We start from the raw sequence: 27,942 nt of genomic DNA on the forward strand, positions 1-27,942 counted from the left end.
AAACTCCAAGACATATTTGTCATTACAGTTTTGAAATTCCACTTGGGTGTATGTTAAGAAAAGTATGTTTCTTTTCACATATTTTTTCCTGGGTGTTGAATAATTTTTTAGTTTGAAAATACAAAATTTTCCCCAATCAGGAATTTTCTGGTGTTACTTTTAAAATAATCTCAAGAGGATATCTGTGAGTTTGAGGCCAGCCTGGCTACAAAGCGAGTACAGGACAGTCAAGGCTACACAGAGAAACCTGTCCTCAAAAAAACAAATAAACAGATAATAAAATTACTTCTTTATATATATATTATATATATTAAAGGAAAGAACAGTGTGTGTGTGTGTGTATTGTTGTTGTTCTTGAATTCTCAAACTAATATTATTGAACCACCTGACATTCCAAGTCTGAATTTATTTCTTGCATTTTCCATCTTTTTTTGGTTTGGGGAACAGGGCTACCTGAGCCCATACTAATAGGTAGCAGAGTAACTTTGAACTCCTGCCTTCACGAGGTGTGTGCCACTGTGCTGACCTGTGTGGTGCTGTGGACCTAACTCCAGGCCTCGTGTCTACTGGCTCCAGCTGAGCAGCGTCCAGCCCCACCTGTTCTCATTGCTGCTCTGCATTGTTCTGCATTTGCTCAGCCTTACCCTTACAGACTTTCATCAATTTCTCACTAGCACTGTTGTAGCAGTAATTTCTTCATGGTATTTTCTTAATTTCCTGGGTGGCAGGGTGGCTCATCGGGTCAAGGCCCATGCCGCCAAGCTTGATCTCAGTTACTGGAATCCACAGAGGGAAGGAGAGGACTCACCACCACATGCACAGCATGACACATGCCACTCTTCCCCAGTAAATACTTTTTGTTTGTTTGTTTGTTTTGTTTTTTCAAGACAGGGTTTCTCTGTGTAGCCTTGGCTGTCCTCTCCCAGAGTGCACCTGCCTCTGCCTCTGCCTCCCTGAGTGCTGGGATTAAGGGCATGTGCCACCACGCCTGGCTAAATTTAGAAACTTTTATTTCAACTTCTACACTCATATTTATATTTTTAGGAGGCTGTATTGTTCATATTTCCTCGCTGATCTCTTTTTAAGAAGGTAGTAATAATGATTACTTCCAAAGGTTTTTATTACATCTCTATACTTAGTGCAAATTAATTTTCTTAACTCTAATTAAACAACAAACATGAGGAAATTTAGTTATTTAAATAATTTCACTATATAGTTTCACATTCCATTTACAGATTGCCTTAAAAGCATAGAATATTTTCATTGTTGTCATATCAGAGAGAGACTGGAGAGACCCTATATATTTCCATTCAGGTAGATGGAACTTTATCTCACTGGCGTCTTTGTTAATAGATTAATGTGAAAGCTAGCTTGTGTTCCAAATGAGGTGGAATCGCTAAGTATATGGCTATTGAAGAGCTTCTTGCTAGGTCCATGCACACAGGATTGCCTCCAGTTGCAGCTTCCGCTGTGGGAAGGTGGGCAGCTGCATCGGAAGCCCCGCCAGCTGGGGAGAGCATAGGTTGTGCTTCACCAGCATTCCCCAGAGCTGCCGACCCCGGGGGAGAAGGTCTGTGAAATCTCTGAGAATCTGTTAATAGTAGATTGCTACTTCGTTCTTTTCATCTTCCTTAAATTGTTTCATTTCACCACAAAACTAAGATCTATTCTTTGAAGATCTGTTGGCAACACTACCATTAAGGGATATGCAGTATGTGCAGATTTACCTGAAAACTTTGTACTTCTCATTTAGATAAAGTTGCTAAGAAAGGGATTCGTAATACTTGGTTTGCTTCCAGCAAGTCCATTTAAACCTGATAAGTACAGCCAAAACAAAACAACAACAGAAAATCCCCAGTTTCTCTTGGTAGCAATTCAGTACAAGAGTTAGGAAGTATATAGTTTATTAAAATGACTAAAGGCTCATTAATTCTTAAAAAAAATGAAAGGAAGCACTATAAAAACTACAGTTTACTGGCTCTGTAATTTTTAAATTTCAGCATGGAGAACCCCATTTAACTTTCTTTTAAAAAAATTTTATTTAATTTTATGGGCATTAGTATGAAGATGTCAGATCCCTTGGAACTGGAATCACAGACAGTTGTGAGCTGCCATGTGGTTGCTGGGAATTGAAACGGGGTCCTTTGGAAGTGCAGACAGTGCTCTTAACCACTGAGCCATCTCCCCAGGCTCCTCCCCACCCCCATTTAACTTTCTTATAGGGCATGTCTACTAGCAGTGAGTTCCCCAGATTTGATTTACCTAGGACTATTTTAATTTCTTCATTATTTAAGTATAATTTTATTTGATATGTAGTTCTTCTTAACAGTTGTTTTCTATTTCAATGCTTTAATATGCCATAATTGTCTGGCTTCCATGGTTTCCCCTGAGAAGTGGCTGTTGTTTGTTTGTTTGTAATTTCTCATTGTCAGGATCTCTGTTTATTTTTGGTTTGTGGCACTTCGACTGTAAGTTGTCTTATCATGAAGCTGTAGTGTTTATCCTTAGAGTTTGCCAAGTTTCTTGGGTTCACTTATTTTGTTAAATTTGAGGAGTTTCAAGTCTTGTGTTCAGGTATTTCTCCTGCCCTTTTCCCCTCCCCTCCAGAACTCCTCTTTTGTATATATAATATGTTTGTGTCTGTTTGGGGAATTATAGCTCACAAGTCTTCTAGTCTCTGCTCCTTTTCCTTATTCTTTTGACTTCTGTCCTCAGACTAAATAATTTTATTTTTCTGTCTTCAAATTCACAGATTCTTTCTTCTGTCTACTTATATCTATTTACTGTTAACCACTCAAATCCTGAAATTTGTTACTGTGTTGTTTTTTTTCAAAGATTTATTTATTATTTATACAGTGTTCTGCCTGCATGCCAGAAGAGGGCACCAGATCTCACTATAGTTATGAGCCATCCTGTGGTTGCTGGGAACTGAACTCAGGACCTTTAGAAGAGCAACCAGTGCTTTTAACCTCTGAGCCATCTCTCCAGTCCCTGTTACTGTGTTTTAAGCTATCATTTTAAGTGTTTTAAGAATAATGTCTATCTTTTTTGCTGCTCTGTTTATTAAAACATTACTGTCTTAGGGTGGGTGTTCTGAAGAGAGAGGTCAGCAGTTAGAGCACTTCTGCTCGTGCAGAAGACCTCAGTTCAGTTCCCAGAACCTACTCAGCAGCTCAGAACTGTTCATAACATCAGACCCCAGGGAATCCAGTGCTGCCCCCTGGGTCTGTAAGCACTTGAATTCTCCTAAGCTAATATTTATAAAATTATAACACTACACTTGGCTTACTTTTAAATTTATTTTTATTTTAAACTGGACATTTCAGGCTGTAGATGTAGCTTAATTAAGTCTCTAATACATAAAACATTATAGCAAGTAGTAAAAATAAGCAGCCGGGTATGGTGGCACATGTCTTTTATCCCAACACTGCAGAGGCAGGTGGATCATGGAGTTTGAGCCCAGAGTCTACAGGATATCCAAGGCTATATATAGAAACCTATAACAGCCGGGTGGTGGAGGCATGTGCCTTTAATCCTAGTACTTGGGAAGCAGAGGCAGGCAGATCTCTGTGAGCTCAAAGCCAGTCTGGTCTACAGAATGAACTCCAGAACAGCCAAGACTACACAGAGAAACCCTGTCTCACCAAAATAAAAAAAATAAATGATGACAACAACAACAATGATGATGATGATGAAATGAAATTAGACATTTTGAAGGTTGCAGTGGCAAAAAAAAAAAATCTTAAGTATTACATGGTAAATATATATTAATTCTTCAGATCTTATGACTGACTTGTTTTAGAGCCCTCTTTGAGTATTTACCCAAGATTTTTAATATTCTGACTTCTCCTTCTCTCTGGAGTAACACTAACCCTGAAGATCCAGTACTGAAGCTTGTGGTCTTCCCAGGTCTTTCTGAGTACGTGCCCTGCCAGGTACATGTACACGGTTTCTAGGTTACCCAGCACACACGGGAGCGTTCAAAACTCAAAAAGAACATTATTAAATTATTTTGCAGGTCTGAGGTTCAAATTTGTTGTACAGAACATGCTCTTAGGAATAATGTCACCAAGAATTTTAGCCTAGAATAAGCTTCTCAGATTAAAAAAAAAAAAACCTCACCTTAAATATAACATCGAAAAATATATACATGTATATGTATATAAATGTACTAAAATGTTCTTAGTCATTGAAGTTCTGGTATTCTGTAATTCCCATTGCTATCTGCCATCCTTGATCTCTCGTATCTATTGAAGTAGGGCAAGTGTAGATATCAGGGTAAATGAAAGCCTTTTTCGTGTGTGTGTGCTGGAGATGGGTACGAATGTATTTACATGTATGTAGACATATAGGGAAGCCTGAGGTTGACATTGGGTGTCTTCTATCACTGTTTACCCTGTATTGAGGCAGGATTTGTGTTGAACCTGGAGATTGGTGCTTTGGCTAATCTGGCTAGCCACCTTGTCCAGGGACACCTGTCTGCCTCCAGTGCTCTGGGATTGCTTTGGCCACCCAGCTTTTGTGTGCAGTCTGCATGTATATAATCTGCAATCTTCACACTTTTGCCTTGGCAGTAACTCGTCTGTCCAGCCCCAGATGAAAAGCTTGAAGCTTAAAAATCTAGAAACGTCCTGAGTGAGGTAGCCCAGAAACAGAAAGCCACACAGGGTATACTCAAAGTGGATATTACACATATAACATAGGATAAACATACTAAAATCTGTACACCTAACGAAGCTAAATAAGAAGGAGGACCCTGGGTAAGATGGACATCGAAAGAGGGAGAAAACAGCAAACAGGACAGGAGCCTACCACAGAGGGCCACTGAAAGACTCTATGAGTCAAAGCAGATGCTGAGACTCATAGCCAAGCTTTGGGCAGAGTGTAGGGAATCTTATGAAAGAAGGGGGAGAGAGAAAGACCTAGAGGGGACAGGAGCTCCACAAGATGACCAACAAAGCCAAAACTCCTGGGCCCAGGGGGTTCTGCAGAGACCAGTACTCCACCCAAGGACTGTGCATGGAGAGGACCCAGACCCCCTGCTCAGAGGAAGCCCATAGATTTCTCAGGTTCCAAGTGGGTTCCCTAGTAAGGGGAGCAGGAGCTGTCTCTGACATGTACTCAGTGGCTGGCTTTTTGTTCACCTCCCCCTGGTGGGTGCAGCTTTGCCAGGCCACAGAGGAAGACAATGCAGCCAGACCTTGATAGGCTAGGGTCAGATGGAAGGGGAGGACAACTCCTCTGTTAGTGGACTCAGGGAGGGGAATAGGAGATAAGGGGGAAGGAGGGAGGAGACAAGGGAGGGGGCTACAACCGGGTTACAAAGTGAATAAATTTAATTAATAATAATAATAAAATAACCAGAAAATAAAAATCTAGAAACAAATCTAAAGAGATCTTCCTCCCTCACTCTCCTCCTTTCTTATTTCTTCTTCCTTGTGTGCGTGTGTTAATCTGTCTGAGTGTTGTGTGTGTGTATGTGTGTGTGTGTTAACCTGAGTGTTAAATGTCTAAGTATTGGAGGAGTTGTGTGTGTGTGTGTATTTTTTTCTTCAGTTGTTAGTGACTGGCTCAGGGTCTCTTGCTAAATGCATAGCTCACTGGTTCCAGCTTGCTGATTACAAACTTGCTTCAGGGATTCACTGACTCTGCCTCCCAAGTGCTGAGATATAGGTGGCCACCACACGCAATGTTCCAGCTTCTTTTCGTACGTTCCAGGAATCCGAACTCCAGGCCTCACAGTTTCAGTGCAAGTGTTTTACCCACTTAACAGGGGCCTTCTCCCCGGCCCCTGTTAAGATTATTTTGTATTTTGGAATGCTTCGTTTTGTTTTCGAGACAGGATGTCACTGTGTAGCTGTACCTTAAACTGGACCATGTTTAAACCATGGTGGCATCAGAACTCAAGAGATCCGCCTGCCTCTGCCTCCCACCTCTTGTATTAAAGATGTGTGTCAGCACACCCAGCTAATGTCTGTTTGAGTTGTTTGTTATGTCTGAGAAAGGCTCTCCCTAAGTAACTGAACGTCTGGAGTTCACTGTGATGCACCTTGACCTCAAACTCATTGTAACCCTTCCTAATGAGTGCTCGTCACCAGGACACCTGGCTCCAGTGTCTGGGCTTGCTTTTGTTTTCCTTCTGTTTGTTCAGATAGGGTCTCATGCAGCCCAGGCTGTCGGCCCAGGATGTGGTAGAGCTCACTATGTATCCAAGGGTGATCTTGAACTTTTTATCCCCATGCCTCTATCTCCCCACTGCTTGGATTATAGGCATGGACCACCTTGCCATTTTTAGGGTGCTTGGTATCAAACCCAGGGCTTTTACGCATGTTAAGAAAGTATTCTTATCAACTGAGTTCCATCCCCCTAATGCTGTTTTCTAAAGGAAGTTAACTAACTTTCCCCAAAGGAAGACTGATGTTTTGTTGCCGATACTACAGAATGAGACTACTTTAAGTTTGGGGCTGAAATGACACACACCTAACTAGAGGAAAAGGAGAAAAGCTCATCTAGAGACGGAACATAGCTAAGTGGCAAAACTGCATTAAATTGAAAAGTTTTTTTAGTATATTCTAATTTTGATTGACTTCTGTATATATTATGGGCAGCATGTGGGTGCACACGTGCCAGGGCTGTGTGTGTGTGTGTGTGTGTGTGTGTGTGTGTGTGTGTGTGTGTAGAAACAGAGAACAACTCAGTAGACATCAGCTCTCTTTTTCCCTTTTTGTTTTTTGAAATAGGGTCTCTTTAATAACCTTGATTGTCCCAGAACTCATTTTGTAAACCAGGCTGGCCTCAAACTCACAGAAATTTTCCTGCCTCTGCCTCCCATTGGATTAAAGGCTTGTGTCGTATATATGTGTGTGTGTGTATGTGTATATACATTAGTATTAGGGTGTCAGATTCCCTGGAACTAGAGTTACAAAGAGTTGTGAGCTGTCGTGTGGGTGCTGGGATTTGAACCCCGGTCCTCTGGACAAGCAGTCAATACTCTTAACCAGTGAACCATCTCTCCAACTGTCTCCTTCCTTTTGGTGATCAGACTTAGATCACCCAAGTTTCGTAGCAGATGACTTTGCCCTCTGAGCCACCCTGAAAACTTATTTTTGAGTGTGATCAGTGGCTGTTGACAGCAGGAGATAGACTGTAGGCCTTGATGAAATACATTCAACATAGCATACTTGTATTTTTTTTTAATATTAATTTGGAGCCTGGCATGGTGTCACACACCTTTGATCCCAGCACACAGGAGGTAGAGGCAGACAGATCTCAAGAGATCAAGGCCAGCCTTGTCTACAGAGTGAGTTCCAGGACAGCCAGGGCTACACAAAGAAACCTTGTCGGGGGTGGGGGGGGCAAAACACACACACATATACATGTGTGTATGTGTATATATGTGTGTTCATAATATATGACTTTCTTTGACATATTTGAAATTAAAAACCCAAATACAGTTTTTAAGAACAGCATATTGTCTGATGTATTTTGTGTTATAGGCAGTGAGGTCCCTCAAGGAAACAATTGAAGACTGTTGGGACCAGGATGCAGAGGCCCGGCTTACTGCACAGTGTGCTGAGGAGAGAATGGCTGAACTTATGATGATCTGGGAAAGGAACAAATCAGTGAGCCCAACAGTCAATCCAATGTCTACTGCTATGCAGAATGAACGGTAAGACCCTGAGGGCTTTGGCATCTCTCACATGGTATTGGCAACTGAGACCAGATAAAGGATAGGAAGTGAGTACTGGTAAGCCAGCCTAATAGTGTGATAACTCACACCTATCAGTGTAAAAGGTCATCATGTCGTTTTTAATTACGTGTACGTGGAGTAGGGATGTGCACACGAGTTAAGGTACCTGGAGGCTGGAGATGCGGATTGTGGACTCTGGTGCTGTGACCTGCAGTCAGGTCCTCTCCACGAACTCATGCTCTTAAACACTGAGCCGTCTCTCTAGCCCCTCAGTATTTCCATTCTTGTACTGAAAATATTTGTTCGTTATGAATACAAGACAGAATATGTATCCTTATATCTAAATGCACAGTAAAAGAAATTAGTCTTTGCTAGCTGCTCATGGAGCCACACACCGTTAACACTCAGATCTCAGTTCGAGGCCAGTCTGGAATACAGAGCAAGTTCCAGGGTAGCCAGGCTACACAGAGAAACCCCGTCTTGAACAAAAGCTGAAAGAAAGAAATTAGTTTTTATTAATGTAACTCACCGTTCATGTTAAAGGTAAAATGTTTTCATAGTATAAAAAGTTTATAATTGCTTCTGCATATATTATGTGGTATATCTTTAGTTATTAGTGATATTCTTTTTTTAAAAAAAAACGAACAAAACTTTGTCTACATATTTAGCTGCTGTTTGACGGGACACTCAGACTGCCTAGCCATTGTTCCCTCTTAAAGAGCACACTGCTAATACACTCACTTCAACATGACCCAAAAGGCCTTTCTACTTCCCTGAGACACTTCCTTTGTTAGAACTATAATTTTAGACCCCAAATAAAGAAGCTTTTTGAAGGAATTAAGCCAGGCATACTAGCTAATGCCCGTCATTTCAGAGTTTGGGAGGCTGAGGTGAGAAGATTGCCACAAGTTCAAGGCCAACTTAGACTACATGACGAATTCCGGGCCAACCTGGGCTGCAGATTAGGACCCTGTCTCGAAAGTTGAAAAGCCAAAACATCCCTATAGTTTTGTACTTGTAAATAGATCACCTGTATTTCTTAGTCCTGTATTTGGAAGTAAAAATAACAACTTTATTATTTCATTTAATAAATATTTAAAAGTTTCTGGAAAACACTCAGGAAAATATTACCAGGGGATATGAAGATAAAAGTCAACTTCATCCTTGAATTTTTTTCTATTTTCTGTTCTGCTTTGTAAGAACAGTTTGTGTTATGTGGCTGTTTGCACTACTTGTAAGTAGATGGATGAGCTTCAGTTGTATACTTTGCATCACAAACCAAGGAGAGTAGAGACCGCTTGTTCTGAGTAGAAGTGTTCTCACTTTACAAGTATTATGAGAGTCTTCTGCTTCCTTCTTCATTCTATATTTCTGCTGTAAAATGTGCAGTTTATACATCTGTCTGTCAAGAGTCAGCTCAAGGGACCAGAGAGATGATGGCTCAGTGGTTAAAAGCCCTTGTCTTGCAGAGGACTCTGACTCGTTCTTTCATTCTTTCTCTCTTTTTCTTTCCTTCCTTCTTTCCCTCCTTCCTTTCCTTTCTTTTTCTCTTTTTCTTTCCTTCCTTCCTTTCTGTCTTTCTTTTTCTTTCTCTTACTCTTTTTTCATTTATTTATTTATTTTTTAACTTTTATTAATTACACTTTATTCACTTTTTTTGTATCCCCCCCATAAACTCCTCCCTCCTCTCCTCCCAGCCCCACATTCCCCCCCCTCACACATGCCCCTCCCCAAGTCCACTGAAAGGGGAGGTCCTCCTCTCCTTCCTTCTGATCCTAGTCCATCAGATCTCATCAGGAGTGGCTGCATTGCCATCTTCTGTGGCCTGGTAAGGCTGCTCTCCCCTTAGGGGGAGGTGATCAAAGAGCAGGCCAATCAGTTTGTATCAGAGGCAGTCCCTGTTCCCATTACTATGGAACCCACTTGGACACTGAACTTCCATGGGCTACATCTGTGCAGGGGTTCTAGGTTATCTCCATGCCTGGTACTTGGTTGGAGTATGAGTCTCTGGGAAGACTCCTGTGTTTAAATTTTCTGGTTCTGTTGCTCCCCTTGTGGAGTTCCTGTCCTCTCCAGATCTTACTATTTCCCACTTCTTTCATAAGATTCCATGCACTGTGCCCAGAGGTTGCCCATAAGTCTCAGCATCTGCTTTGGTAGTCTGCAGGGCAGAGCCTTTTAGAGGTCCTCTGTGGCAGGTTCCTAACTTGTTTCCTGTTTTCTTCTTCTTCTGATGTCCATCCTCTTTGCCTTTCAGGATGGGGATTGAGCATTTTAGTCAGGGTCCTCCCTCTTGATTAGTTTCTTTAGATGTACAGATTTTAGTAAGTTTATCCTATATTATATGTCTATATGAGTGAGTATATACCGTGTGTCTTTCTGCGTCTACCACAGCTCACTCAGGATGATCCTTTCCAGTTCCCACCATTTACCTGCAAATTTCATGATTTCCTTATTTTTCATTGCTGAGTAATATTCCATTATGTAGAGGTACCACAATTTCTGTATCCATTCATTCTTTAGTTGAAGGGCATCTGGGTTGTTTCCAGCTTCTGGCTATTACAAATAAAGCTGCTACAAACATGGTTGAGCAAATGTCCTTATTGTGTACTTGAGCCTCTTTTGGATATATGCCCAGGAGTGGTATGGCTGGATCTTGAGGAAGCGCTATTCCTAGTTGTCTGAGAAAGCACCAGATTGATTTTCAGAGTGGTTGTACAACTTTACATTCCCACCAGCAGTGGAGAAGGGTTCCCCTTTCTCCACATCCTCTCCAGCATGTCTTGTCACTTGAGTTTTTTATGTTGGCCATTCTGATGGGTGTAAGGTGAAATCTCAGGGTCGTTTTGATTTGCATTTCTCTGATGGCTAATGAGGTTGAGCATTTCTTTAAGTGTTTCTCTGCCATTCAATATTCCTCTATCGAGAATTCTGTTTAGCTCTGTTCCCCATTTTTTTTTGTTCCCCATTTTTTAATTGGATTACTTGGTTTGTCGTTTTTCTGCTTCTTGAGTTCTTTATATATACTGGATATTAGCCCTCTATCAGAGAGAGGGTTGGTGAAGATTCTTTCCCAATCTGTAGGCATTTGTTTTGTTTTGATGACAGTGTCCTTTGCTTTACAGAAGCTTTTCAGTTTCATGAGGTCCCATTTATTGATTGTTGCTCTTAGAGCCTGTGCTTCTGGTGTTCTGTTCAGGAAATTGTCTCCTGTACCAATGAGTTCTAGGGTCTCTCCTTCTTTTTCTTCTAACTGATTTAATGTGTCTGGTTTTATGTTGAGGTCTTTGATCCACTTGGGCTTTAGTTTTGTGCAGGGTGATAAGTATGGATCTATTTGCATTTTTCTACATGAAAAATATGGAATGCTTCATGAATTTGCGTGTCATCCTTGCGCAGGGGCCATGCTAATCTTCTCTGTATCATTCCAATTTTAGTATATGTGCTGCCGAAGCGAGCACTCTTTTACTCTTTTTCTTTCTCTCTTTCTACTTTCTCTTTCTTTCTCTCTTTTTGTTTCTTTCCCCCTTTTCTTGTGCATTCACCTCTCTTTGGAATGGGTCCTTACACCTCTGGTATCTTCTAAGTTTTCCTTAAATAATAGTTTATTCAATAGTTGTTTGCACTGTAGGCTTCATTTTGTTGAGCCTTAACTTCTCCCTATCTCCTCAGCTTCTCTTCTCATGGCTAGGCAGTAGCCTTCTCTTTGCCTTGCTGTCATTCCCTCATAGTACAGCAGTCTTCTCTACTGATTGTCTTCTGTAATACTTTTATCTGTTAATATCCCAGGACCCTGGTTACCTCAGGGAAGGCCATCCTTAATGCTTTCTATGATGAGATTTTAAATAATTACAGAACAGTGTGACAGCCCAGAGCTGTCACTGCCAAGGAGTGATGATGCCAGTTATGCACCTCAGTAACTGAAGAGAGCCCTATAAGTCTCTGTCCTTAGCTGAGTGTCATATTCTCCCTCATATCTCACCTCCACAACTTATACTGGTAGTGGCTACCCCAGGAAGGTATGTTCTATTGCTAGTCTGTGCCGCTTAAATGTGAATGTTTTTAGAAATTGACAAATTCTGTGTTCTTTTTATCACTTGGCCATTTGAACCTAGCTTATAACATATTTGTTGAGCATATACTATTGGATCTAGAATTACAGGAATACAAAATAATTATCTCATGGCTCCTCCAGTTACAAAACACTGCCTACTCATAAAATTCATAAAAAATATATTTGTTGATATTTGTTGGTGTTATAAAATCAGAGGTGAGGGTTTTTTTTAGAATGAACTCTTTCATGTATTTTTTTCTTTTTTTTTTTTAGATTTTGTTTTTATTTTATGTATATGAGCACCTGGATGTATGTGCTCCATGTTCCTGCACTGCCTGCCAGGGCCAGAAGATGGCACTGGATCTTCAGGGACTGTAATTACAGGCATCTGTGAGCTGCCATGCGGGTGCTGGGAACCAAAGAGCAGCTGAGCCATTTAAGCACTGATTCATCCCTCCATCCCCTAAATTAACCCTTGGAAACCAAATATTGAGCGTTCGTAAACATTCTATCTGGAACCTGTTGTTGTAAATATGGAAAGGTGTTGGGCTATATATTATTTATTATTAGCCCTATTATTATCATGGAGGTATTATCTAACCTGCTATCACAAATAATAAGACACAGACCCCTGTTAGATTTTATAATTGCCTTATTTACCTTTGGCCAGGTAGATATTTCAGTTACACTGTCTCAGTATTTTCACAGTCAACCTCCCAGCCCCCGTCCAGTGCCATCTGCCTTAATCCCCCTCATCTGCTTTCCCTTCCAGACATAGTCCCATGGGACTTGCTTTATTCTTCCTCTGGGCCTTTCCGCCCCACCATTGGAATCCTTTCTCAAGTCCCACAGGGTTTTTTCTTCACGCTAACCCATGATGGCGTCCTCCTTCTTCCTCTCTTCCCATCTGGCCCTTTCTTGTGATTCTTTCTGGGATTCTTCAAAGCCCAGGAACCTTAGCCACGCCTACCCCATTCTGTCCTGCTCAGGTATAAGCTCTTTAATTAGCCAATCAGCTATAATGACTTAGGCAGGTTTACACAGAGGGCCAGTAATTAACATCAGACCAACCTCAAATAGGAACCATATAGATTTTCATATAATCTTAAATATTTCATATTTTAAAAACTCATAAAATTTGTATTTAGCGAGCTGGGGATTTAGCTCAGTGGTAGAGCACTTGCTAGGCCCTAGGTTTGGTCTTCAGCTCTGAAAAAAAAAACATTGTGTTTAGCAAGCTGTTATTAATTACTAGAATTTTGAAGTAACCTCTTAAATATGAATTAGGAGTAAAATAGGACAAGTGAGATGGCTTGGTGGGTGAAGAGCTTGCCACCAAGCCTGACAAACATGCCGTGTACATACTAAATAAGCGCAATAAAAAGAATGTAAAGCATGAAAAAATAAAAAAGCAGTTGGACTTTGAAATCAGTGGTGTTTACTTGGAATAGACAATTTGTCCTAAGTTTACATTCTCAATGCCAAACCCTTTTTTCTCTCTCCCTTCAAGCAACCTGTCACACAATAGGCGTGTGCCAAAAATTGGGCCTTACCCGGATTATTCTTCTTCCTCATATATTGAAGACTCCATCCATCACACTGACAGCATTGTGAAGAATATTTCCTCTGAGCATTCGATGTCTAGCACCCCTTTGACTATAGGAGAAAAGAACCGAAATTCAATTAACTATGAACGACAGCAAGCACAAGCTCGAGTCCCCAGCCCCGAAACGAGTGTCACCAGCCTGTCCACAAACACAACCACCACAAACACCACTGGCCTCACCCCAAGTACCGGCATGACCACTATATCTGAGGTGCCATACCCGGATGAAACAAATCTGCATGCCACCAATGTCGCACAGTCAATTGGGCCAACCCCCGTCTGCTTACAGCTGACGGAAGAAGACTTGGAGACTAATAAGCTAGACCCGAAAGAAGTTGATAAGAACCTCAAGGAGAGCTCCGACGAGAATCTCATGGAGCACTCTCTGAAGCAGTTCAGTGGGCCAGACCCCCTGAGCAGTACCAGTTCCAGCCTGCTTTACCCACTGATAAAGCTGGCAGTGGAGGTGACCGGACAGCAGGACTTCACACAGGCTGCCAACGGTCAGGCATGTTTAATTCCTGACGTTCCACCTGCTCCAATCTATCCTCTCCCTAAGCAACAGAACCTTCCTAAGAGACCTACTAGTTTGCCTTTGAACACCAAAAATTCAACAAAAGAACCCCGGCTAAAATTTGGCAACAAGCACAAATCAAACTTGAAACAAGTAGAAACTGGAGTTGCCAAGATGAATACAATCAATGCAGCAGAACCTCACGTGGTGACAGTCACTATGAATGGTGTGGCCGGTAGAAGCCACAGTGTTAATTCCCATGCTGCCACAACCCAGTATGCCAATGGGGCAGTGCCAACTGGCCAGGCAGCCAACATGGTGGCACATAGGGCCCAAGAAATGCTGCAGAATCAATTCATTGGTGAAGATACCCGTCTGAATATCAATTCCAGCCCTGATGAGCATGAACCTCTCCTAAGACGAGAGCAACAAGCTGGCCGTGATGAAGGGGTTCTGGATCGCTTGGTAGACAGGAGGGAGCGGCCTTTAGAAGGTGGCCGAACTAATTCCAATAACAACAACAGCAATCCATCTTCAGAACAAGATGTACTTACACAAGGTGTTACAAGCACAGTTGCAGATCCTGGGCCGTCAAAGCCCAGAAGAGCACAGAGGCCCAATTCTCTGGATCTCTCAGCCACAAATATTCTGGATGGCAGCAGTATACAGAGTAAGTGGAGGGACCATGCAGTGTACTTGGGACAATTAAATAAAACAGAATCAGTTTACATTTCAGCTATTGGTTCTTTATCTTGATCACTTCCAGAGACAAAAGAGACTGGGCCTTGGAAGTAATTAGATTATTGTAAAGGGGGGAATGGGTTTTCTTTCATTTCTTTCCTTTCCCTTCCCCCCTTTTTGGTCATTGATAATTAAAAAGCTGGTATCACAGTAGTCAGAAGAATTACCAACTTCATCTGGGTTTTGCGTGGGGTCTTCTTTATGGTATGGTTCACATACTCACTATGACAGATGAGATTAAATCAGTATTCAGTAACGGTAGAGCACCCGAATAGCAACTGTATGCCACTTACTTCTGAAACATATGCTGAAATATTAATATGTAAAGTCTACATTCAGGCCAGGCACGATGGCAAACACCTGTATCCAAGCACTCCAGGAAGCAGAGGCAGGTGGATCAATGTGAGTTCGAGGCCAGCCTGTCTACAAAGTGAGTCCAGAACAGCTAAGGCTACACAGGGAAACCCCATTTCGAAAAAAAAAAAAAAAAAACAAATAAAATCTACATTTAGTTATTAACCTGTGTGTGTGTGTGTCTGTCTGTCTGTCTGTCTGTCTGTCTGTCTGTGTGTGAGAGAGCGACAAGGCCTGACCTGACTGGCCTGGAACTTGCTATATAGACTGGGCTGGTCTTAACTCACAGTGAGCTGGGATTAGGCATGTGCCACCATACCCAGCTCTTAGTAAGTCATGGAAGTCAAGAGAAGTTTCAGAAAACTGTGACGTTGTTCCTAGTCTCTTGGTGTCATCTTGATATTATGTCTCATGTCCTGAGCGGGGCCGTGGGCTGGAACCTTGGCAGATAAGCTGGCGCTGACAGGAAAGCACACCAGAGTCCCTTAACATTAAAGGAGATGCTTTTTCTTCAGTTTATATTTATGAAAGAAAAAGTCTCTTATGCTTTCTTACAGTAAAGAATGGCCTAAAAGGTTTCAGAACAGTAAATATCTAGCCCCAGCCAGGCGGTGGTGGCACACCTATCATCCCAGCACTTGGGAGGCACAGGCAGGAGGATCTCTGAATTCGAGGCCAGCCTGGTCTACAAAGTGAGTCCAGGACAGCCAGAGTTACACAGAGAAAATCTTTCATGAAAAAACAAAACCAAATGTGTGTGTGTGTGTGTGTGTGTGTGTGTGTGTGTGTGTGTGTACCTATTATCCCCTTGGCTAGACATGTAGATCAGAAGAGTACTTGTCCAGTATACACAAGGCCTAGGTTTCGGGTCCAAAACCACAAAGAAAAAAAAATCTAGCCCTTTGCTTGAGTGGTTTATATTACAAGCTAGCTGACACACCCTGCTTGCTTCTGTATCAATAAAGCATCTCCTCAAATGTGAGAAGAGAGGTAATGGGAGGATGTCATCCCTCTAAAATGTCATGTTAGAGGCCCTTTATTCAGTCCACTTGGAACTTGTTTTGTTCTGCATTGTCTTCTTGAGACAAGGACTCACTTTGTAACTTGTTGTGACAAAGGCCAGACTTGAATTCAGTCTCCTTTTGCCTCAGCTTCCTAGGAACTTTATTACAAGAGCACATCTCCCACCACACCTAGCCCGTCAGAGTCTATACCAGAGCAAAAGGATTTGAGAATACAATTAAGAATTTCAAATTTATCCTAGCACCCTGGGAGGATCTCTGTGAGTTCAAGGCCAGCCTGGTCTACAAAGTGAGTCCAGGACAACCAAAGCTACCCAGAGAAACCCTGTCTCAAAAAAACAAAAACAAAAAAATTAATTTTGAATTTTCTCAGTTCTTGTGAGTTTTATTTTTTGGTTACATCTCAAAAATGAGCTGGTTGAATTTTGTCTAGAAAAGCATCACCTAGCTTTATCACATATTTCAAGAAATGTCCATCATTGGATTCCACGGACACTGGACATTCAGCCCCATTATTTTCCCATCCAGTTTTGTTTTGTTTTGTTGTGGTAACAAGGTCTTCTGTAGGTGAGGCTGGCCTCGTGTAGTAGGATAATCTTGAGCCTGGTCCTCCTGCTTCTACTCCAAAGTGCTGGGGTTGCAGATACACACGACTGTCGGTGTCCACGTGCTGCCAGGATGGAGCTCAGGGCATTCTAGGCAAGCACTCTTACCAGCTAGCCTCATAGCCGGGAAGCCCCTTTACTTGTAAATGTCCTCCTTTTGCACAGCTCATCTCCTGTACTTTTATTTCCAGTAGGTGATTCGACACAGGATGGCAAATCAGGATCAGGTGAAAAGATCAAGAAACGTGTGAAAACTCCGTATTCTCTAAAGCGGTGGCGCCCATCCACCTGGGTCATCTCCACTGAGCCGCTGGACTGTGAGGTCAACAACAATGGCAGTGACAGGGCAGTTCATTCTAAGTCTAGCACTGCTGTGTACCTTGCCGAGGGAGGCGCTGCCACAACCATGGTGTCTAAAGATATAGGGATGAATTGTCTGTGACATGTTTTCAAGCTTATGGAGTGAAATTATTTTTTTGCATCATTTAAACATGCAGAAGACATTAAAAAAAAAAACTGCTTTAACCTCCTGTCAGCACCCCTTCCCACCCCTGCAACAAGGACTTGCTTTAAATAGATTTCAGCTATGCAGAAAATTTTAGCTTATGCTTCCATTTTTTTTAATTTTGTTTTTTAAGTTTTGCACTTTTGTTTAGTCTCGCTAAAGTTATATTTGTCTATTATGACCACATTATATGTGTGCTTATCAAAAGTGGTCTCAAAATATTTTTTTAAGAAAAAAGCAAAAACAGTGTATTGCTGATAATCAGTTTGGACCATTTTCTAAAGGTCATTAAAACAGAAGCAAATTAAGACAGGTTTGACTGCAATGGTGTCTGGTATCCATGTTTTATTTCTGGGCACAGACGAGTTTATATGTTGATGTGTTTTTTAACATATTACCTGTTGGCCATCCTTTCTCTTATATTTTATTTGAATGTGCAATAGTCTGTAGAACACAGAGAAAGCTCTCTTATTAGCTCTCTTCCTAGCAGGGCACACATTCTTCCATTGTTGAAACATTTCCCCCTTCTTGATAACACAAACATTTTCTTACTTTCTCCTTATGGAGATGCATAGACACTGTCTAAAGGGCTCCAAAAAGGACTCACCAAAACCCTTTTTGAAATGCCATTGTCTTTTAACCTTCCAAAAAAAAAAAAAAAAAAGCATTTCCTTCCAGGCATTTTAATAAACATATTTGGTTCTGATTTTGGAAGTTCATAAGAGAGCATAGAACAAAGCAGAAGAAAACAAATATTAGTCTTCTCCATTTTATTTTCCTATGTATGTTCATGTTCCATGTTCATTATTTAAGAAAGACTTTTTTTATCAGAAAATGTATAGAGCTAAACCTACATGGAATTCTTAAGTAGACGGGCAGGTTATATAGTGTAGTAGCTGTAGTAGCTTTCATCGTCTGACCATCACAAATCAGATTACATTTCCCCTTTATAATAACTTCAGGATTCATAGTTTTGAATTTATAGTATCTTTTATTGTTTTCCAGCAAAGCCTGACAGCTTTATATGAAAAATGATTCCTCTTCCCATGACCTAACACACTGTGGAAAGCTCATTTGACCAGCACGCCAGATTCCTGTGTAGGAAAGGCTTGCTGCCAAACTTAGGACTATGGGGCAGGCTGGGTTACCCTCCTTCCCTCCCTAACCTCGTTCTTCGCTAACCCTGTTTTCATAGGTTCTCCCTTGCTGGTTTCACATGATCTTTGATTGTGAAGAGCATTTATTATTTATGTGCTAGTAAAGCATGCCTTCTAGTGACGACATACCCGGAGCTTACCGTGAAGCTCCTTTTGCTTCTTTTGCCATGAATGATCTCCAAAACAACAGTCTCTGTTTCTTTTAATAAAGCACTTTCTGTCAAATAAGGGGATTTTCCTAAACATTGTTTCCTGTCAGTTTGCAAACAGATTGTGTTTTTTCAGATTTGCAGAATTCTTAATATCCATTATCTGATTAAGTTTTAAATTTGGGGGAGGGGAGAGATAAAAAATTAAGTATAGATCTCCAAATTCCTGATTGCAGTTCTTATGTCGTGATGTCATTTCCTCATTTGTAATCGTGTGTCCTTACCATGGTACTAGGCGGCCCACTTTCCCAGGGCACTGTCCACAACGGTTGTGGCCTACTCACTCATGTGTGAGCCTTCTTTGACCTGCCATCTGCTGTGCTTCTTTGATGGACCACAGTTATCATTTATTCAGCTGGATTGCTGACCAGAGGTCTCAATTCTTAGGATTAAGATTATCTAACTTGTGCCCAGGACTCTTTTCTCACTGTTGTGTTTTATTGGCCCCTCTTGTGGTTCCAATTCTTAATATTTATTTCTGTCTTCCGGCATACAATGGTTTTCCAGATAATTACTATCTTTTGTCTGTGTGTCTTTCACTGATTTCCCTTGTCCAAATGGCTTTTAAACACATTTCAGGATTTTTGTTTTTCAGTTGTGAAAAAACTTTAAATAAAAATAAATTATATTCCTCCCATCTCCAGTTTGAAACATTGAGAATAAATGACCTTTTGAGGTCCAACTGCTATTTTCCTGTCAGAAAAATTGTCTTACATTCTGATACAGTTTGTATTAGGACCAGTCAATTGTGAATTTTCCAACAGTCCTTAATGTTTAATAATAAAATACTTTAAAAATTAATATGCCAGATTAAAATAAATCTGTATAGTTCCCATCTAATGCAAATATATTTAAAACAAATAATTCCTTGAGCGGCTTGAAAAATAGGAAAGGTAGGTCATGTAAATAAACTTTGACATCTGTAATGTACAGATGCAGAAGTCCTTTAATAAATTACTTGTTAGCTCTATTTATCTGATTCCTGAAACAGCTGAAACTGAATTCACCACAGAATTTGACACACAAAAAAAAATGAATTTTGAGCCAGACATGGTAGTGCACACCTGTAATCCCAGCACTCAGGGAGGCAGAGGCATCGGGTCACTGTGCGTTTGAGGCCAGCCTGATCTACAAAGCAAGTACAGAACAGCCAAGGCTGCACAAAGAAACCCTGTCTTGGAAAAAAAGAATTACTTTTGGGCCCTTTGAATAAAAGTCATTTAGTTTAAAAATCTTTCTCTGGTCAGTAATATAATGTTAAATGCATCCTAATAGGACATCAGAGCTGTTAGTCCCTTTAAGAGAGTATGAGTTGTGGGGAGATAGCGGAGCAGTGGGAGTGCTTCCTGCTCTCCCCGGGACCCCACTCAGTTCCCAGCAGCTGCGGGGCAGCTCATGGCTTCCACGGGATCCATCCAGTTCCCTCTTGGCCTCCACTGACGTGCACATGACCCCACCACCACACGCACACATAATTAAAAGTAATGAAAGCAAATCTTAAAATCCTAATTGTATACTAAAACTAAGTAATGAAAAGAACTTGGTTTGAATTATGTATAGAATAAAACAACTTAAATAAGAATCCTATTAAAAAATTAGTGTAATTTAAAATTTTTCCGGTGTAATTTAAAAAACACTGTTAATGTAGGAATTTATGAAAAGACATGCTGAAAACTGGCATGTACATATACTGTTTTTTCATCTTCAGAGCAACCATATTACAATTAATATTCATAGTTTACAAACAAGGAAATACAAATTAGAGGAGATAATTAACTTTGTCCCAGTTTCATATCCACACAGACCTAGGATTTTACCCTGGGTCTGTCACTCATGTCTCTTTCATACAGCACAGTCTATGTTCTTCAGTTTATAGTGGTGAGCCTTGCCTTTGACGCTGAGCCATCTCTGCAGCTGGACGGTCCACGTTCTTTATGAAAGGATATGTAATAACTGTAGTAACTGTCCTCCAGCAGATCTGTGGTTTCTGGGCAAGCCAAACCCGGTACCTTAATGGTCTTAGAAGTTGGGTAAACATAGTCAGGCCTGTAATCATTGCTTAACAGTTACTAATTCAATGCAAAATTAAAGTCTCCTAATGGCCTTATATTGCAGAACTAAAGTAAATTCTAAGAGAAAACTGAAGGTAGCTGTGGGAACAGAGACTTCCTAAAGTGATTCCATACCAGATTTGGAAAAAATTGTTTAATATAAAAATTCAGTCTTCTCGATCCTCTGACTCCACCTTTAAAATTCCTGCTTTAACAGTGTTATAAAACTTGTTAATCCAGAGAACTAAATACCTTGTGGAAACAATCCAAGATTAATACCCTTTTTATAAGGCAGGCCAGTGTGGCTTCCTCACATGAGCATATTTGTTCCCGAAGCTGTGTTAGTTCTAAATGAGAAAACAGAGAGGGAACTCTCAAATAGTCTATCAGTGGAAATTATCACAGATTTTGGCAAGTATTTTTATTTAAATTAGTTCCAAGTGTGACTTGGAACACCTGATAGGCTGCAGCTGTTGTGCTGCACTTTCAGTCTCTGTTAATTAGTCTAATTTAACATAGAAAAATTCAGTAAACATTTGTTCCCTGTTTCCCTGTGTACGGACATCCACTCACTTCTGGAAGTTGATACTGTATTATAGTTTGTATCATGTTTTATAAACCTGAGTGTATGTTCTTACATGACTGTCCACAGGTTCTTAAAAATACATAATTACCTTATACTCTTAACCCCTTGAAAGGTAGGTTCTGCACACATTCTAGCTGACATTCCAGACCTGTCGTTCCAGAAAGTGTGACACCCCCTCCCAGGCTCCGGGAATCTCTTCTAGGCCGTGCTAGTTTCCAGTATTCACACCCTTGACTAGCAGTGGGTTGTAGTGTTTTGGGGTTTTTGTTTGTTTGTTTTTTAGTTTTGAGCTATGCAAACTTCATCCAAAACCTACCTTACATGATCTCTTTCTGACTATGCTCTGTATGTCAGTCTGGCTTTCTGAGCTACAAGGTTATTAGCAAAAGGCCTTTCTGCAAGTATCCACATTCACACGGGAGGAAATCCCTTGTGCCCAAAGAGGTGTTAGCACCTGCAGGTCCTCTCTTCAGGCCCCTCATGGTTTAGAGCTGACTGGCCCTCCACTGTCTGACTTGCAGTTTTCTTCATTCCTGTTCTGTCTCTCTTGCTTTATTTAAAGTCTGTTTCTCGTACCAAGTAGGGAAAAGAGGATAGATGATCATACTCTATAAAGCTCTTTGTTCAGCTTCAGGCTTCTCAGTTAACACTTCAGTTCTACAGATAAAATTATTCCACTTCCTTTAGGTTTTTTTTTTTTTCTCCTCAAACCTATTTTAATTACTTTATTTATATTTAAGAGCACATAAAAGTTATATTCAAATTAATTACTTCAGTTAATTTATAACACAATAGTTGGATAGAATTGAGAATAAAGATGTTACCATTTGATAATGGATTTAATCATAAGACCACCTGAAAGTCAGCACTTAATTTTTGTATTATCTAACATTTTCTACTAAAGTGTATTTTATGATTTTATATCTGCACAGATATAACTAAAAAGCCATGCATACATAGTTGTGTATCATTTTTCATTAAACTCTAGCCTATGTTACAGTGAGTTTTAGTATTATGATTGAGCCACAACAAATATTGTACATTTCTCTTTATCAGATACTGTATTAAACACTAAATGCAAAATTAACTTTCAAAAGGAGACCCTACAAAAATCAGGTATTATCCATGGATATTTTTGTATTTTTGTAGACCACTTTTGAAATGCTTACATTGTTTTTGCAGCATAGACTGGACTAAAACAATTTTCATTTTAACTTTTAAGTAATTAAGATTGGGTGTTTGCATAGAAAGGAAATCTTTAAAATTTGTCTCATAGCGCGTAGATTTGAAAGTAAGTATTTGAGAAGCTATCCTATGTGTTAAGTTTATGCCCGAAATAAATCTACTGAATCTTTTTAAAAATTCTAACTTTGTTATTACTGAAGTTTGTGGTGTTTCTAGCGAACGTTGTGAACATGCACATCCATCTGTAATACTTAGTTTGCATATTAAAATCCGGAGCAGAGAGAATCTTCAGAGCTAAATTGCTTCATTAGGATGTCCAGTTTGTAACTGAATTTTAAAGAAAATAGACTGTACTTGAAATTACTTGACTGGTTTTTTTCCTTTTTAAAAGGTTTTTCCCCTCATTTTGTTTGTGTTTTAAATTTCAGAAACATCTTGATGGTTTAGAATCACTTCTAGACATAGTATTACTTAAAAACTCAGGGCCCCTTTCATCCATCTGTTTGTACACTGAAAAGTTCAGTTGCCAGCCAACAAGCAATTAGGTCTAGTTGAATATTAAAAAGTATGTTGCATAGAAATGTTTCATCATATTATTTGACCTAATTCACATCAACATGATACTTGATTTTATTAATCACGAAAACTTGCCCAGTTCTGTAATTACTGAATAGAAGGAATGACTCAACTAATTGGCCACATGTTACAGCAGATTTAAGCCTTGGATTTAAAGCACTGGCTTTAACACTTCTGTCCTTGCTTCTGTGCTTATCCCTGATGGGGCAAATGTTTCATTCTGTTTTGTTTTTTAATAGCAGAGCTTAGGAAGGGTAATTCTGAGATAGAATTATCTAAAGAGATAATTAGCATTATAGGACTTTTCAGAAAGTGAGCTGATGGCTGTAGCTTTAGTGACTGCTTGATGGCTTTGAGAAGGTAAGCTATGGTGACCAGCTTTTCACACTGATCAGAGCCAAACAGATTTTCTTCGAGTCAGACAGACTCAAGCTCTACTTGGTCTGCTGTATGTTTAAATCTTAGCAGTGAGGTTTTTGTAATCAAGTCTCTTGTCTCAGGCTCCCTACCTTGTTATCAGTCTTAAGTATACAAAAGAAACATTTGTAAAGATGTGTAAGAGTAAGAAAACTAATGATTTAAAAAAATGCAATTCAGAGCAGTTAGGTTTCAATTTAATATTGAGTTGCTTCACTTTTGTGGCTATTTTTTTCCTGGTAACATTTATTTATTTAAGCAATGTTGTATGCCTGGTCTTCATTTTTATAGAGATTGTATTGTAAAAGTGTTTGTGTAAGCTGGAATCATCCTTAATTTTCTGTTGCTAATTTTTCAAATGAATTTACATGGATAACTGTAAAATACACTAACTCTTAGGATGTTATAGCTGAAACATGGAGATGTGTAGCTGCCGTGCTTTTTCTGAATGGACAGGAGAAACACAAGCTACCGAGTATTCATTTCTGAGGGTGCTTTAGAGAAAGCAAGGCTGACAATACGGGCACTTCCTCAGAACCCTCTTTCTTGTTAACGGGTATCTTTTGTTGGTGTGTTTTGCTCTTACATTACAGCTAGAATATCGTGTGTGAAATTTATGAGTAATTTCAGTTATTTTGCTTTTGTACAAGCCATCTGAGACCTTGCTATGCTGTATAAGCTGTGTTTGATGGAGCAGTGTGAGTATGAAATAAAGCAGATCACTTTCCTTTTGTATTATCTATGGATGCCACTATGAACGCTGACGTTAAGCCACTAAAGAGTTTTCTATGAATAAGTGTAAGTAAATGCTTTGATATATATAAACCTAAATAAAAAGATTGTATTGAGACAGAGACATTGGCAAAGGAAGTTTTAAGGCAGTTCTTTAGGTTTAAAAAGGCTTGCTGTAAAATGGTGCATTATTCCATTTATTAAAGATCATATTAATGACAACAGTAAGTGTATTTTTTTATTTTTTGAAGTCTCCAAAAGTTATTACTAATAACATATTGTAGAAACTTTATAGAAGTGAGTACATGCTCTAACACGACTTTTATAACTTGTAATACAAAAAAAAATCAACTGCAATTAGAATAGCTGCTTCTTTCTACCTGTTTACAATACGCCAAACACCATGTTGCTTATTTTACATACAGCTGACAGTTTTCACAGCTGTCTTACAAATGTGTTCTCTCTCTCTCTCTGTCTCTCTCTCTCTTTTGAAGAAATAGGTCAGGAAATTTAAATACTTTATTCAAGCCACAGAGCCAGTTAAGTGAAGGATGAGATCCCAGTAATGCATTTTTTTTCTTTTTTAATATAATTTTTATTTATTACAATTTATTCACTCTGCATCCTAGCTGTAGCATTCAGTAATCTCTATGTTTATGGTCAGCACTGTGGGGCAAATAAATAAATAAATAAAATGAAATAATATAAAATTGGCTCTAGTTCAAGATACATATATTATATTGACTTTCAAACAGAGCTAGTCATTTCCCAGAAAACTACCTATCTTTTTCAAACATGAAACTGACTATTTTATAATATTTGACATAGGAGAGGACAAATATGACTTTTTCTTTTTTCCAATGTTTCAGAAGTAACTTTATTTATTTTTTTATTTTGCATTTTTACTTTGCTTTGAACTACACCTTTTGAGCTTTGCTTGTAGCACGGAAAACTCATAAACAGAAATAAAATTTGTTCAGTGGTAGACATGTGGCCAAAAACAAAGTGATTGAAGAGTATCCAAAGCCACAGGTACCCAACTCCTTCTGGTCACCTAATATTGTTTTGGTGTCCAAGTTGCTAAGTTTGGTTAGATCCTTGTGTTTTTAGGAAATTTCCTCTTCCTCCTACAGTGTCTTTCTGTGTTGCCCTGCTTCTGCCTCCAGAGTAACTGGTAGTGGGAGCTTCTACTACCATAACAGCTTGAACACTTGCTAAAATGGAGCGTGTGCTTGGGGAGGGCAGCGGCACATTGTATGTCTCTAGATGAATTCAGTGCGTGTCCTAGGCTAGGTGTCCTGCAGTGGAATCGTGTGTGTGTGTGTGTGTGTGTGTGTGTAGCAAGCATGTTCAAGAGATGTGTGCTTTTTACCCAGCCAAATGCCGAGAGAATTTTTGCTGGAAGAACAAATGTGGCCTGCTGGCGTAGGCTCTGTTGTAATCTGGAGTGATGTTTTCATTTTGCCTGTAGTTCACATGTTACAGGGCACTACTGCAGTTCCCTGCGGAACCTTCTGTGTGCTGTTTAAGATGATAACTGCATGTCCTTAGAGGAAATGTGGGAAACGCTTGTAATAATGACCCATTGGCTCTTTTATTGTTTTAAGTTTTACTCATTTTCATTTTATGGGCATTGGTGTTTTGCCTGCATGTGAGGGTGTCGAATTCTCTGGAACTGGAGTTACAGACAGTTGTGAGCTGCCATGTGGGTGCTGGGAATTGAACCCCAGTCCTCTGGAAGAGCAGCCAGGGGTCTTAACCACTGAGCGGTCCCTGTAGCTCCCAATGAACCTTTTAATGAGGTACCAAAAGTAAAATTCTCATTTAGGCATATCTGCCCTGTTTCCACAGTGTATACTCCACTCTGCAAGGAGCTACCTTCAGCCAGTGATTAATCTTTTCATTCTATAACTTTTTTTAAAGACCAAATTCTATATTATTTTTATTGGTATAATTTATTTTTCAAAATTGAAAAGATGAACTGAGAGATAATAAAGCTATGCTGTAACTCCCCCAGGAGGAGAGGGCTCATGGTGGTGTTGACTTTTCCTAGGAGACACATGGGGATGCCTGTTTGCACTGATAGGACACTAGCTGACCAAAGAAGAGACTCTGTCCAAGCGCAGCTTGATAAACCAGTGAGTTCTTGGTCATCCATCCATATGGGCGGCTCATAAGCAGGTCCTTTACTGAGCTCCAGGACAACCTGGAAAGCTGCATCGCTGGAGCTCCCCTCGGGTAACCTGAGGCCACCTGCAGATGGGAAGCCAGAGGGAGTGGAGAATGGGATCCCAGGCTCTGGGGCCTTCTCCCCCAGCCTTCCTCCGTGGACCACCAACAGTGTCATTACCATTACCATAGACTTAGCTGTTAATGTGTTGCTTTATTTTTTGCCATGACAATGGCAATGGTCACCATCGAAACCTCTGTTCCATGCTGGTCCGTGGTTATGTCACAAGAGGAAGAAAAGACTATGTATAACACAACATCCAAAATGGTTACATCCAAACAGGGAGATAGTTAAAATGCCCAAATAAATGGTAAACTGTGTTTACAGAATGTGTTAAAAAAAAAAAAAAAAAGGAAAACTTCAGCTGCAGAAATGATTATTGAAAGGATGAGATTTATTTCAGCAGGAAAGGTAAAGGCAGTAAGTATATTTGGGGTTGCAGCTGTAAGAAGATGCATTGGAAATGAAGCAGCAGATTGAGTAGACCGAAACCTTTGAAAGCCAGTTCCATGCCTTTAGACACTCTGATAGAGGAGGCAGGGAGAAGACCTTTCTAAAGAAAAAGGGACTCACTGTTGGACACTGTATAAGTACGGGCTGCCAGGTATGTAAAGCAGATCAGGAAGAATGATAGTCCTGGTTTCCTTTGGGATCACTGGGCCCCTTTAAAGGAACATTAACAAAAAAAAAAAAAATGGGAGTCAGGTAGTGGTGGTGGTGGTGGTGGTGGTGGTGGTGGTGACACACACCTTTAATCACAGCACTCGGGAGACAGGCAGACCTAGTTTACTGAGTGAGTTCCAGGACAGCCAGGGCTATGCAGAGAAACACTGTCTCAATAACAACAAGAAAAGACACCAGACATTAACCTCTAGCTTACACACCCATACACACACACACACATACACACATACACCAGCAAAAAGTAGGATTAAGTATGTTAAATGGAAGGACAGGAAGATGGCGATGACATAGCTGTGACTCCGGAGGGGCCTGTGTGCAGGTCTGGACTCGGCCTGAGAGGCCATGAAGGGTTGTAGTCAGCAGGTCTCAAAGCGGCTAAGCCCCTTTGTAGTACAGAGAACAGGCGGAGACGATGGGAGCTGCATAGAGTCATGCAGACAAGCCCTGGCAAGAGGTAATGAGAACCCGCACCAGGGTGAGTCAGGGAGCAGAGTCAGCAAGGCAAGAGGGACCCGGCGTCTGCGTGCTCGGGAGGCAAGGGAACGATTGTCCTCACCCTCACACAGGCGAGAGAGATCTCAGAACACTCAGGTGACAGGCTACCTTGTGAAGTTTGGGTATATTAAATCCTGTTATGAAATCATGCGTTTAGATTTTTGGCTCTAAACACATGCTTTCCTGAGTAAGGCATACAGAAAGTCAGCTTGTTTTCAGAAGGTCCATTATTTGTAGGTGAATGCCTTGATCACTTACCTTGATTCACATAGTTCATTAGGGTATTGGAGTGGGGGAGGGCAGCTCTATTCTTGCCCTATTTAAAAATAATTTTTTTTTCTTAAAGAACAGCCTTAAATTGGGAATGGTGGCACATGACAACAACCTCAGCCCTCAGGATGCTGAAATACGTCTGTCAGAAAAATTCAAGGCCAGCAGCCGGAGCTACAGGGCAAAACTGCTTGAAAACATCAAATCCAAGAAAGGCAGGTGGTGGGAGCACACACCTTTAATCCCAACAGAGGCTGAC

At 40.4% G+C, this 27,942-nt stretch overlaps 1 protein-coding gene and 1 non-coding gene across 2 annotated transcripts in view; one reads left to right on the forward strand and one right to left on the reverse strand.

Annotated features, from left to right (window-relative positions):
• Positions 1–24,226, forward strand: part of Bmpr2 (bone morphogenetic protein receptor type 2) — a 125,914-nt gene extending 101,688 nt beyond the window's left edge. The window contains exons 11-13 of the mRNA XM_021654371.2: positions 7,497–7,669; positions 13,255–14,534; positions 16,778–24,226. Coding sequence (XP_021510046.1) covers positions 7,497–7,669; positions 13,255–14,534; positions 16,778–17,028 — 1,704 coding nt within the window. The 3' untranslated portion in view covers positions 17,029–24,226. The remainder of the gene's footprint in view (positions 1–7,496; positions 7,670–13,254; positions 14,535–16,777) is intronic.
• Positions 11,045–11,151, reverse strand: LOC132648170 (U6 spliceosomal RNA). Its single transcript, XR_009586547.1, has one exon. It is a non-coding gene; the product is annotated as a U6 spliceosomal RNA (small nuclear RNA).
• Positions 24,227–27,942: the final 3,716 nt, after the last annotated feature.

The sequence above is a fragment of the Meriones unguiculatus genome, chromosome 15 (genome assembly GCF_030254825.1).
Source record: "Meriones unguiculatus strain TT.TT164.6M chromosome 15, Bangor_MerUng_6.1, whole genome shotgun sequence".
Classification (NCBI taxonomy): Eukaryota; Metazoa; Chordata; class Mammalia; order Rodentia; family Muridae; genus Meriones; species Meriones unguiculatus.